The following is a 13,472-nucleotide window of genomic DNA, read 5'->3' as shown; positions in this document are numbered from 1 at the left end:
TATATACACACACATATATATATTATGCATTCATTCACATCCTTACAAAAACCTTGAATATCTCGTATGTACTTGTCGATGTTTCTCATTTACATCATAAAAAAATAATGTACAATTTTTTAACTTATAAAGATTGATAAAAAGATACATAACACGTAATTATAATTTTATTGTATAAATAGATTTTCTAAATCTATATTACAGTCATCTTCAATATTCTTTTGTTTGATGAACTTTCTTGGCTTAATTTGATATTCACAATCTGTTACTTTATATTTATCACTAATCGTTTTTGGTTCAATATTAAAACGGTCTTTAAGAAATGCATATATATCGTTTTTATTATTCAAAACATTAAATATCAACTTTTCTTTTTTTGTCAACACTTTTTCCAACATAAAAACAAGATGATGGTGCATGGATAAAAACTGAATATCCATGGTTGATGTAATGTCAAGCCAATCTTGTATACACTCAGTAGGGGTAGCTGCATATCCAGCAAATAAAGCTGGATTAGTCAAAATTCCACTCGCGACCATTACACCATTACATTTAGATTCTCTATACAGTACTTCTGCATCATTAAGAGATCTAACATTACCATTGGCAACAACTGGCAGCTGTATGCAACTTTTCACGAATTTTAAATTTTCCAAATCAATAGGTTCATTGCGCATATCAGGTGTTCTGGCATGTACTGTTAAGAAAGATGCTCCTGCAGACTCTACCATTCGACATAGTTCTATTGTCTTATTGATATCTTTTAGGAGACGGATTTTTACAGATACTGTGAATGGTTTTGGTATCCTATTTCTAACTTGAGAAATTAAGTCTTTCACAAGCTGAGGTTTTGTCAGAAGATCTGCACCATAACCATCTTTCATTGCCCATCTTTGTGGACAGCCACAGTTTAAATCAACACCATTTGAATACCTATATGGTTTTGAATAATAAATAATGTATACAGAAATAATCATGAAGACTAAAAAAATAATTATTATACTTACAGTGCTACCAGTTCTGTTGCTTCTACAAAATCGTTAATTTCTTTGGCTGCAAATTGTACAATTAGTGGTTTATCATTTTCGCTAGTGGAGAATTCGCTATTTCTAGCTTTTGAAGATTGTATAAATGAATCAGCTAGGATCATTGGTGTAAAACAAAGGTCACAACCATACTTTCTTACTAGGGTTCGAAACTGCAACCTAATGATAATGTTCGAGTCAATTTACGAAAGAAAAACAATTATTTCGTTAATTTTACAATTATTTTTAGCGTTAAATTATATATACTTATGTGGCAATCATTATTTATACTTACTTGCTGTATCTAACCATAGGAGCGCAAATTTTGGTCATTCTAGGCTCTGCCAGTAAATCTAGAATATTTTGCGTCATTTCAGCAAACAGCATCAACACTGATTAATTATAACATTTTCATATTTATCAAATGAACAAATTTTAGATTGAAAACATCGTTTACTTTTCTATAGGTATGTTAATGTCAGAGACGAATTAGGTTATTGGTACCTTAACTTAGTTTTTATTCTGCGGCTTTGCACATTGTACTGTGTGTACGTATACATCTGTATGTATATTACATATACATACATATGTATGTTACATATACGTTACATATGTATAGCAGTACCTACCAACATTAAAACATATTGAGATTTTTAATTTTGTTTTGTTTCGTTTACGAAAAGAATAGCTAATTTGTCGTCATGCGTTCACCCAACGAATATAGACAAAAGTGATTTAAGATAATAAAACCTAAAATTTCAATATTTTTTATATTTTTCCAATTAATTCATCAGAGCTTTGACATATTAGACAAATTACTTATTTTTAGTTGGAGAAAAGTACGGTTGAATTACAAATTACTTTTCCCAACACTTGCGTCCACGTCGTTTTTATGCGCAAAATATTAATTCTTAGATAAAAACTTGATTCATATATAATATAAATAAAAGTATGAATACATCAATAAAGGATAAACTTGAAACTGCATTTTGTACTTTGTCTCAAGAATCGAAAGGTTTATTTTATATAAGTACTTCATTTGACTATCACTTGTTTTAATACGAGGGTTAAGTAGTAATTTCGAATGAAATATTTATTTTCAGAATTATATATACCAACAGAAGTATCTGAGGTACATACAGTAATATCAGCTCTAACATTTTATAGAAATTATGTGTCTAAAAATATTCCTGTTGTAATAAAGAATGGAATAAAACACTGGGCTGCTGTAGATAAGTGGGAGATAGAGTATTTGAAAAGTAAAATAGGTAATAAGGAAATCACAGTAGCTGTAACACCAAATGGCTATGCAGATGCTATAGCAAAAGAAAAAACCTTATTTGGTACTAGTGATAAAGAGTTTTTTGTAATGCCAGAAGAAAGACGTATGACCATGAATGCTTTTTTAGAAACGTTAGAAAAACCTTGTGATGATAGTATTTTTTATATTCAAAAACAGAATTCTAATTTTGAAGAATATTCTGAACTTTGGAGAGATATTGATAGTGACATATCTTGGGCATCAGAAGCATTTGGGTCAAAGCCAGATGCTGTAAATTTTTGGATGGGTGATCACAGGGCAATAAGTTCAAGTAAATGTTATTTAATTGCTTTTAAATTTAATTGCAACAATCCTTTTTTTATTTGTTACTATAAGAAAGAATATAAAAAATGTTATATTTTTAGTGCACAAAGATCCATATGAAAATATTTATTGTGTTATTTCGGGAACAAAAGAATTCATTTTACATCCACCAACAGATTTACCTTGGATACCATACAACAAGTACCCAATTGCTACTTACAAAGAAGTAAAACCAAAAAAGTGGATTACAAAACTAGTGAAAAGTGCATTTACTACTACAGACAATTCAAATACAAATGAACTACTCTGTGAAGAAGACTTTGTGAATTCTGTACCATGGATTTCCATTGATCCTTTGAATCCTAATTATAAAAAGTATATTAATTAACTATATAAATAACAAACTAATGATGTCAAAAATTTTTTAACAATGATTATTTTTAGGTATCCAAGATATAAAAATGCAACGAAAATTCAAGTCAAAGTCGATAAAGGTGACGTTCTTTATTTGCCTTCATTATGGTTTCATCATGTAAAGCAATCACACGCCTGTATTGCCATAAACTATTGGTATGACATGGAATATGACATAAAGTACGCGTATTACAAATTTCTGGAAACATTATGCAAATAATACACATATGCAACACATACATCGTGCCGTCAATGATTAAAGAATATTATTATACATAATTTCAACATTCATACATTTGGCGAAATCCACGCCATTAAAAATAATTCCTTTTTTTTATACAAGCAAAGTCACATTTAATTCAACAAAACAAGTTTCATTTCACTTTTATAAACTTCGTATTCAGAATACAAATCTAATAAGAGTCTTATATACTTTTTCGAGACTCTGTGCGCGAGGACTCCACTTTAAACATGCTCAAGAAATCGAGCATGCTTAAACTCTTGTCTCACGTATGTTGTATCGAAAAATAAAGTTAAATACGTACGAAAAAGTGATTTTACTTTTGTGTAGCCTCTTCACCTTCGATTCGTTCGGGCACAAATATTCACACCAAGATAAAATTTCTTTCTCGCACTAGTATCGTAATGTACTATTTTATAAATACCTTCAAAAGTTATTTTAAGAGATAAGATTTTACATTCAATAATTATCAGTATATCTACGCTCCGAATAATAAAAGTTTAAATATGCAAAGAAATGTCCAAGTTCTCTCGAAAGTTGAATATTCAATGAGAAAATATGTATCCATAGTCAATTTATATATTTTTTTAATAACTGTGGACTATCGCAAACTGTCATTAATGCCAAAATTTCAGTAGAATCAATCGGCTTCATCATCTTCGTCGTCTAACATTCTAGATCGGTGATAGGGGCGCTTTGGTTGTTGCATTTCGTACGTTTTTCGGTTTTCTAAATAGCGCCTATAATTGTTTTCACGTTTTCTCCTCTGTTCTTCGGCTTCTTGACGAAGCTTTTCAGGATTCATATGCGTTGTGACCATGTGTCTAGTCAAGGAGCTTGAAAATTTGTACGTGATTCCACAAACATTACAAGATAAGATTTCCTCGCTTCCTCCTGGTCCTTGTTGTTGTTGCTTCTTTAATAACAGTTGGATAATAATTTATAAATAAATATTATTGACCTTATAATTTAACATCAATTATTATTATTATTATTATTATTATTATTATTATTATTATTATAGTTGAATTGTAAATAAAATTTTGTGTACTATAAATATTAACAATGGAATCATAGAGTTGTAATTTTACCTGCTGATGAACCATCATATGGCGTTGTAAATTGTTCAATCGATTGAATTCTCGTCCGCAGACTTCGCAATCAAATTTCCTGTCTGGATCATGATTTTTTTTATGGATATTCAAGTCGGTTGGATTTGAAAAGCATTTTTGACAAATATCACAAACATGAGTTTTCTTTTCTCCGGCTAAATGTGATTGCTCATGTTTCATCAAGCTGATTTTGTCAGAAAATCTTCGCCCACAATAAATGCAAGGTAATGGATGGGAATCTGGATTATGCATTGATAAATGTTTCCTTAGTATATTAGCTGTAGGGAACGTTTTATGACATTCTAGACATTGGAATGGTCTATCTCCCATGTGAATTTTACGATGACGTGCTAACGAATTTTGATCAGAAAATCTGTAAATAATTTTTATTTAATTGTTATTGTTTTATACTTTTAAAAATTACACAACACGATAAGTTAGGCAAAATAAATACCTTTTAGGACATAAATCGCACGGGAAATTACGAGTTGTAATATCCTCTTCTCTAGCATGTTTTAATCTATTATGCTTTAGCAATTGCAAGGAAGTTTTAAATGATTTGTTACAAATATCACATTTGGCTTCTGCTGGAGTCGGTATAATGACTTGTGTTCTTTTTTGTCCATGCTCATCTTCTGATATAATCAATGATATTGTCACAGTATCATCATTATCATCTTGAGAATGATCTTTTGCGCGCTACAAATAATTTGAATAGAATAAGCACTTGTGTATTTGTACAAAATTTCAGTAGAAATTTTTATCTTACCTTCTTAGGACTATATGGTTTTGTATCTAAATCAGGAAGAACATAATTATCTGATTCCATATGTTCCTCTTGTACTTGGCTTGTAGCTTCTTGACTGTCCTGTTCATCACTGCTATTTTCTGCAATAGCATAATTTCCATCAGGTGTTAAATATACTGGCTGAAGTTGTCCTTGATCGTTTTTAAAATACAGTTGACCATCTTCGTCTTCATGCAAAAATATTTGTTCTTGCTCTCCCTATCCAACAATAATAGTATCACAATAATATACATCTAGCAGTGTTCTATCGTATTAACATAACATTTTAATCTTTGCAAACCTGCTGTTCTTCTTGTTGTTGCTGCTGTTGCTCCTCAAGAGTATTTTGATTGGATACTTCCCATTCTTGATTATCTTGCTCCATCGATTCTTCATTAGCATAATGATACTGTTGCCCATCTTCTGTAACTGCTTGTACGTATGTTCCATCTCCTTCATTTACTGCATAGTAAATAGTTCCATCTTCTGGTAAATTTTCTTCTGCAAATCGTTGAACCTAAAAATTTTGAACAATTTTCAGTGTTTAGTGAAAAATGCAAGTTGACAGATTACATAAAAAGTGGTTTGTTGAATAAGAATATATATACCTCAACAAATTCTACTTGTGCATTTTCTTGATTTACTCTTGGTTTTTTAGTTCCTAATACAGTGTAAATTAAATTGTTTTCCTCATTTTGAATTATTTCATGTTGACTATTTTCATCCTCTACACTAGTTTCTTTAGGTACACAATCTTCATAATTTATTTGATTTCTTTCCTCAGATCCAGGATTACCTTCATCGTTCACACCATTGTTATAAGTAATGTATGTATTATATTGTCCATCACTTGTACTGGGCTCCACTGCATTATTAGGCTCTTCATCCTCCCAATCAGCTGAAGCATCGTAGCAAATTTGAATATTATTTGTTTCACTACTAGGGGTGGGTTGTTGTTTTTGAGATATGTATGAGATATCCTATAAATACAATATTAAAAGATAATACAAAAATTGAAATATTCCTTATATTTATTCGATAAAACATGTATACTAACATCTCCATGATTAACTAAATGGTTTGTAGATACTTGTTCCCTTTCTTCGGCATGAACAGCTTCTTCTACAACAACATGTTCCACTTGTTCTGCCTCATGAACTTCTTCTTCAATTTCATCTTCTACTTCTTCAATTTCTTCTATGATTTCTACAATCTCTTCAACTTCGCCTTCTTCATCTTCCTCATATTGTCCTTCAGGCTCTAATATAATTTCTTGTCCTTCGTCAGCTTGTTCTAATATCTCAGTCACATGGGTATCAACATCCATATTTATTGTCTTTAAATTTTGAAGTTTTCTTCGGGTAACAAAACTATTACACTTTTTTAATTACGCCTTATGATCTTGCATGTTCTTGTGATCAAACTTAAGTAATAATAGATTGAATTTTCCTCTATCACGAATTTAAATATATCAAATAAAGGATTATATTTTATTTATATTCATAAAATATAAATAAAAACTATGTAGCCTTGAAAAATCAAAAATTAAATTAACTTATCATTTCCTTTGTCTATTCATCGAACCAAGACTTTAACTGGGATTTAAACAATAATTGGTATACCAGCATCAATCTATTTTAGTATTTTTTGAATTAAGACTTTTAATATGATAAATAACTGAATTTATTTTATTTATAAGAATTATTTATTTATTTTAAACGTGTTCGAAGGCTATTGTTCTAAATCAGCCAACTAAATAATAAAAAATATATTTTTGAATGTTAAAAATATAAAATGATTAATTTATGATTTACAAAGGAGCAAGTGCAAATTCAAAAAGCAATCTGGAATACGCTTAGGCGTGGACCAGTAGAAGTGAGAGTAGTGAGCCGCCAAAGTAACCTAACCACGGCGCTTGATGAGAATTTGGCAGCTCGACAAAAATTGTTGAGTTAACAATCGCGGAAAAACTCACCGTCGGCGATTATGGGCTTATCAACACTTTTAATTTACGTACTTTTCGCACATTCGAAAGCCGAAGTACGGATTGAAAATCGGTCGGTATGCTAATACTCCACTTCGCGGACTTATCAACGGACAGCAAAATGGCCTCTCTCTTCCGAGGCTGTGTATTTCTCTCTCTCTACGGTGACATAGGCAGCGGCGGAAACCAAGCGCCAAAAAGGACGCAGATGCGCGGTCTGCCGCTCTGTCTTGACTATGTCGCTTTAGGTTGCCGCTTGCACTTAGCTTGCTGGAATAACTCGAAAAATTCGACTTCCGAGCTTATTTTTTCCGTCTCTACCTTATTCTATGTATTTTAAGTCATTTCGTTGAGAAGACCATCTGACCACGAACAATAATAAAACGGTGTACAAGATTGTTTATGTTTATTGTTTGCTCGGTCGATACAGAACGCTGCCGAAATTCGCACATTCACCAGCGCTGACGCCTGACACTCACCCACAGCAGCATATACGTGACGTGTATACACAACAAGCGCGCCAATCCGTATGCGTCGGTGATGTCCAACGCCATCAAGCGGTATCACATCAGAAACAGAACAGAATAGAAGCGCGCCAAGCCGCCAACCCACCGGCGCCGGCGGGAATGCCTCATAAATCATGACTCATATTGAGACGAATGCCGTGTCGAGTTTCATGCGTTTACCTTCACATGTATCGATGTATCTATGCCTGTAAATTACGCAGTACTTTTCAACTGTTTATTTGAAAATATTTAAATGCAATGTTTCTGCTAGTTAGGAGATATTTTGATTTATTGTATCGATATTAAATTTCTTTCAATAGTTCTACTTCGATTATTTATTTTTTTTTTGAATAATATTTAATTTTTTCTCTGTTGACAATGAAAATGTAAATTCTTATAAATATAAAATTAACAAAGCAATATCAATCAGTGGAAAAAAATTAACTTTTCAATAAAACGCTGCTTTATATATAGCACTAATACTTTGATTTTGAAATAGATTGATTTTCAACAAGATAAAATAACATCAGATGTAAAACTTTAAATAATATATGTACAAAGTGTGAAATGCAATACGTTTTTAGTACTTCAAAGTTATTATTTAGTATTCTGTAAATGATGTTCTTGCAATCGTCCTTGTAATTTGTAAAATCTGATGCTTCATAAAACTATGAAGCCATATGTACAGCGTTACCATTGAAAAGGACGTATCTATTTGGATCCCACGTTATTTCACGAGAAAAATGTGCACCTAGCTTAGTGCAATAATTGCAGGCCTCTAGATGCAACCTTTCCAACGGTACCACTTTAATTATTATATTAAACATGTCATACTACGAAAGATTTACGCTCCCAACGTATAAAGTCTGCTTGATAAGCGTTTTCAATGATCGAATGTTATCTTGAATTAGCTTATTCCCAAGAGAGAAAATTATGCAGGAAAATTACGCCTCTTTTTATTGAGTGATAAAGAATTTATAACAAAAATGTACGTAATTTGTGTACGGTCACACCGGCTCTCTCTCTCTCTCTCTCTCTCTCTCTCATCGATGAGTTTTTTTTTCGCTCCCCCTCCTCCAGACATCTAAAATAACATATAGCTCGCGCATTGTGTCTTCTGCAGCAGCAGCAATTTCTATCAGCCTGTCAATCTCACGCTTGCTCGACGTGTTTTTCATCGCGCTAATAAAAGTAAAAGTGTACTATCTCTTCTGAATGGTTTTTTTTCAACTTCGTTTTTGAATTATATAGTGTGCGTGCATGTTTTACTTAATTGATTTGTATACATAATCACATTTTATTCGGGGCTTAAATAAGACAGTGACAGTGACAGTGCAAGATTCAAGTTCAACTTCGACTCAATTGAAAAACAGTCATGGGTCTTTCTCACTTCAATGATTGCGAGAAAACTTCAAAAACGTAGTTAAAGCGAAGACCTTGGGAAAAATCCTTAATAGCAGAATCTTGCATGACAATCGTGCGTGCCTCCATAACCTCGCTTAAATGATCAAAATGATAAACCTATAATAAAAGTTTGGTCGGACTAATTTGTTTTAAGTTTCAAGAGAAGCCAAATTATTGCTTTCGAGGTGAAAATAATGTACCATAATCATGGATCAGACGGAGATGCGATGCTGCGTTAAGGAATTGGATCTCACGTTGCAGCCACGTACTGCTCCGAGATACAAAACTTGGCTGCTTCTTGCTACACAACAGGTGAATGAGTGCTTATGTCACTCTTTGTGTGTTTGTTTTATTGATTATTGAATTTGCACTACACCCCGCGAAAATTATATCAATTAACATTACGTATTAAATATTTTTTAAATTAAACAAATTTCACATAATAAAATCAATCTATTTACCTTGAATAACATTTTTTAGGAGTACTTTTTGTAGTACTGTTTTGCAATATTTGATTGACAAATATTTTTCAGCTTCGCTTGAGGAGTTTAATCCAAATTATTGGCTATAAATTGAAAATAAATGGAGACCAAAAACATGATAGTTGTTGGTTTTATTATACCATACATAGGACAAGTATGTCATCTCCTCTTTACACAAGTGAACCAATTGACAATACAAGTCCAAGATGGTCAAGCCTTGAAGTGCCTACTTTGCATGGTACAGGACACTCCAGTGCTAATGGTACATATGCAGTTATACAAGATAAATATTTTAATTGATATATTTTTAATAAATATTGATTGCTTTACTTTCTATTCAGAGATAATATTAAGGCTGTGGAAAAGAACCAAAAAAGATGATCCATTGTCAGACCTCACATTATTCACATGGGGTATATCATTTACCGGCTTATCTTATATTGGGCCCAGATTACCTGCTGATTTATCAACTATGCTCCATGATAATTCACTAATTTTTTATTTACATGGTGGATATTATACACCACCTTTCTGTCTTCTTCTACCACCTGAATCAAAAAGGTATCTTGTAATGAATATCAGTGCATCCGAAGTTAGAGACAGCTATGCAGTCAGTAAATTAAGTAGCTTGAGAAGTAAAATGCAAGCTTTAAAACAACAAACTGATTCTGTACGAAATTTGAGAGAAAAGATAGCATCAGGGGAAAGCATATCTGTACCAAAATATCCACAATCATCGCTCAATAGGCTATTACAACCAAAGAAGCTAAACAGAGAAAAGAAGGCTGAAATTTTAAAAATTCGCAAGGATCTTGAAATTGCCAAGTTTAGAACAAAGTTACTAGAACAAGAAAGATTACGAAAGATGAGTGAAATCAGAACATTGAATCAATTTCATTCTGACTTGATGGAAGAGAATCAAGATCGCGGTAGTAGCAATGTTTTGTACATTATTCTTAAAGTTTATAAACTTTTCAATTAATTCAGTTCTTTTCTTTATGGTTAAATTAATTTTTTTATTAACAGGCTCTGATTTGATGGATAGATATCAAGAACTGCACAAAGAGATCGAGAGATTAAACGAGTGGCGACAAAATCATATAGATTCTAGAGAGGCTTACGTTCAAACAACGGCTCATCTTGCTTATCGCCGCAGACAGCTTATTTCTGAATTAAGCTACATCTATCCTATTGTAAAAGTAAATATAACACTTGAAAATATCTAATATATAATAAATATTTAATATACTATTTCAAGTAAAAAAATAATCATTCAATTTTCTTTGTCCTTCAGGAAAAAGACGATAAATATCTTATCAATGATATACATTTACCAGATAGTGAAAATTTAGACTCAACCAATGATACTCAAGTAGCAGTTGCTCTTGGTTTTGTTGCTCACACGACTCAAATGATAGCTAATTTTTTGAATGTTCCTACTAGATATCCTATTGTACATTATGGTTCCCGCAGTAAAATTGTTGATCATATAACACAAAATCTTTCAGACTCTGACAGGCAGTAAGATATATTCATTATAGTTATTATGTTTTTCGAATATTTTACTAAAGAGATTATATTTTAGATTTCCTCTTTTTGTCCGAAGTAAAGATAAATTACAGTTTCACTATGCTGTATATTTGTTAAATAAAAATATAGCGCAGCTGAAGTGGTACTGCGGTTTACCTACGACCGATTTGCGAGCTACGTTACCAAATATCGCCAGTTTAATTAATATAAAACCAAGTCATACGTAAGTAATTACTTTACTATAAAGACTTCAGTTTCCGTAATTTATCTAATATACTTTTTTTTTGTCAACAGTCTCGATAATTCAAAAAGAACTTTATCAGGCTCATCATTAGATGTGGATATAATTAATAATAGAAGCAATCTGGCTCTTACACCACCACTACACAAAATTGTTGAAAGAAGTCACAGAACGACTCGATCAATAAGTCAGTTCAAAGGCACAAAGACTTTGCTTGGGGCTTCTCTTGATCAAGGATTGAATCAACCTATGATGCAATCACGATTTTTGAATGTTCAAGCAAAACGAATTTGTAAATCTGAAGAATGTGCAATCGATGATACAACGTTAGCTCTGCCTCAGAGATCCTGTGAAATGAATAGCAATGAAACTTTGAACGAAACTCTTTTTAGTAAAACGAAAGATATATCTAACAAAAATAACGTAAACTGCAATGATGATCATGCCAAGAATAATGATACTTTGGTAGAAAGTGATATTGAAATAATGGTGCCAATGTCGGTATCAAAGTTGAAATGTAATTCAGATGAGGCAGAAAATCCAGCAAATTTCCGACAGAGAAGCTCTAATTCTATCAGTAGTTGTGAAATGGCTCTAAGTAGTAGTATGGCCGATGGTGAAGATAGTTCTAATGGTAACTCATCGATTAAAAACGACGACAATGGTGTGCATATGAATCAAGAAAATAAAAAATGTGATAATGTTAAAAATGTTTCTGTCCATCAAAATACTGAAACAGAACAATCTAAAGAATATCCTACGGCAGAGGGGTCAAAAGAGTTATGTGTTCAGAGGCTACGTCTAGATCGTAGGGCCGTTATAAGTCATTCCTTACTTGAAACAGAAAAAAGTGATAGTGTAAAACTAAATTTAAATGATAGCTTAGGCGATAGTCTAAACTTACAAAAAGGAAAGACAGTTAAATGTGATACAGAAATAAGGTATTCTTACATAAAAGGGTTTAAATTTAAAAAATCATTCTTTATTACATTTTACAATGTCAATATTTTTCTGCATATTATTTCAATTTTACACGTATCATAATATTGAAAAAGTACAATAACTCTTTGTTATTATTTGTATTATTTTATTTCTATTTTAGTTTCATTTTTTATTTCTCATCATTCCAGTCTGACAGCAGAATCTTTTCAGGCAAGATCAGACAACAGCTCAAGAAGCTATTACAAGTAATGCTACATCTCAAGATCTTTCCAGAGAATTTTTGAATGATTATGACTGTGATTCATTGGTAAATATTGAAGTTATTGCTATCAGAGAAAATACTAAACGTTTCAATATGCATAAGAGTCTAATTTTTATTTTCAATAAAGTTCAATAGAAATTTATTTAATTATGTATATATTTTTGCAGTTAGAAAGCGAAATAGATGAAAGTGAATGCGAAATACAAAATAAAATAAAATCTATTGACTTCACGTCATCAACTGAGTATATGGATTCTATAAGACGGAGTTCAGAAAATGTTTATGCACGGACGGAAGCCTTAGCAAATAAGACTACTAGTTTCAAGGTAATGAGGCCACGTCTATAGAATGAAAATAATAGCTATATCGTTTTAAATGATTTTATTCAGAATTATTTTTAAACCTGAAGTAATTTTAAATATCAATGTTTTGTAAATATCATTATATGTAAAAAAAAACTTAAACTGTAACTATTTATGAAAATTTTATTTATTTATTAAAATTAATCCAAATGTATATACTGTATTTTAATGTAAAAAGTACAATAGGCTCTTTCAAGATTATCTATATATAAAATATCGCAGAATTTCTATGAAACATTCTAATAAAAAATAAATCAATAATCATATGTTTTATTAAACATACAATTAAACATAAAAAGTCTTTGATTATTATTTTCAATCTTTTACTAACTTCTATGTTTTTGTGCACACTAATTCAATATAATGCAATTTCATTTATTATAATTAGAGGTATTTTGAAAACTCGGATTAGGTGAAACTATATTATTACGATAAATTGATTGAGTTTTCTTATTTTCTAAATGTATTCATGGCACTATTTTTTTAATTAAAACTAATATTAAATATCACCTATATAGCATATTAATTTTTGGAAAATTATAAACTCTACCATGTGAGAGAATATATTTTTTACGTTTGGCAAAATAAATTTTAT

The 13,472-nt window shown here is 31.2% G+C and overlaps 4 protein-coding genes across 11 annotated transcripts; 2 read left to right on the top strand and 2 right to left on the bottom strand.

The window, feature by feature from the left end:
* Nucleotides 1-29: 29 nt before the first annotated feature.
* On the bottom strand, nucleotides 30-1,551 carry LOC131671980 (tRNA-dihydrouridine(20a/20b) synthase [NAD(P)+]-like). Its single transcript, XM_058948849.1, has 3 exons — nucleotides 1,321-1,551; nucleotides 1,008-1,205; nucleotides 30-933 (listed from the first exon to the last, which is right to left on the bottom strand). Exons 1-3 carry the CDS (start codon nucleotides 1,410-1,412, stop codon nucleotides 168-170), a joined length of 1,056 nt encoding a protein of 351 aa, XP_058804832.1. The 5' UTR covers nucleotides 1,413-1,551; the 3' UTR covers nucleotides 30-167.
* A 175-nt stretch (nucleotides 1,552-1,726) lies between these two features.
* On the top strand, nucleotides 1,727-3,244 carry LOC131671976 (bifunctional peptidase and (3S)-lysyl hydroxylase Jmjd7). 2 transcript variants are annotated; one of them, XM_058948842.1, is made up of 4 exons: nucleotides 1,727-2,040; nucleotides 2,129-2,617; nucleotides 2,712-2,985; nucleotides 3,055-3,244. In XM_058948842.1, the coding sequence occupies exons 1-4, from the start codon at nucleotides 1,977-1,979 to the stop codon at nucleotides 3,242-3,244; spliced, it is 1,017 nt and encodes a 338-aa protein (XP_058804825.1). In that variant the 5' UTR covers nucleotides 1,727-1,976. The 2 variants fall into 2 exon arrangements, with proteins under 2 accessions (XP_058804825.1, XP_058804824.1); XM_058948841.1 differs by having other exon boundaries at nucleotides 1,727-2,055.
* A 1-nt stretch (nucleotide 3,245) lies between these two features.
* Nucleotides 3,246-7,605, bottom strand: LOC131671975 (zinc finger protein 135-like). Of its 7 annotated transcripts, none has more exons than XM_058948840.1 (8): nucleotides 7,470-7,605; nucleotides 6,222-6,587; nucleotides 5,773-6,144; nucleotides 5,466-5,681; nucleotides 5,147-5,383; nucleotides 4,832-5,076; nucleotides 4,357-4,750; nucleotides 3,246-4,181 (listed from the first exon to the last, which is right to left on the bottom strand). In XM_058948840.1, the coding sequence occupies exons 2-8, from the start codon at nucleotides 6,489-6,491 to the stop codon at nucleotides 3,906-3,908; spliced, it is 2,010 nt and encodes a 669-aa protein (XP_058804823.1). In that variant the 5' UTR covers nucleotides 6,492-6,587; nucleotides 7,470-7,605; the 3' UTR covers nucleotides 3,246-3,905. The 7 variants fall into 7 exon arrangements, with proteins under 7 accessions (XP_058804823.1, XP_058804818.1, XP_058804820.1 ...); XM_058948835.1 differs by having other exon boundaries at nucleotides 6,222-6,615; nucleotides 7,140-7,603; XM_058948837.1 differs by having other exon boundaries at nucleotides 7,140-7,603.
* Nucleotides 7,606-8,775: 1,170 nt separating this feature from the next.
* LOC131672011 (uncharacterized) lies at nucleotides 8,776-12,865 on the top strand. Its single transcript, XM_058948912.1, has 9 exons — nucleotides 8,776-9,370; nucleotides 9,592-9,802; nucleotides 9,882-10,469; nucleotides 10,567-10,739; nucleotides 10,835-11,061; nucleotides 11,126-11,293; nucleotides 11,365-12,252; nucleotides 12,464-12,560; nucleotides 12,683-12,865. Exons 1-9 carry the CDS (start codon nucleotides 9,266-9,268, stop codon nucleotides 12,860-12,862), a joined length of 2,637 nt encoding a protein of 878 aa, XP_058804895.1. The 5' UTR covers nucleotides 8,776-9,265; the 3' UTR covers nucleotides 12,863-12,865.
* The last annotated feature ends 607 nt before the right edge of the window (nucleotides 12,866-13,472 follow it).

This window comes from Phymastichus coffea, unplaced genomic scaffold, assembly GCF_024137745.1.
Source record: "Phymastichus coffea isolate CEN01 unplaced genomic scaffold, Cenicafe_Pcof_1.1 PCOF00140, whole genome shotgun sequence".
NCBI lineage: Eukaryota > Metazoa > Arthropoda > Insecta > Hymenoptera > Eulophidae > Phymastichus > Phymastichus coffea.
The sequence above is the reverse complement of the archived record's forward strand: the minus strand, read 5'-3'. Positions and strand labels throughout refer to the sequence as shown.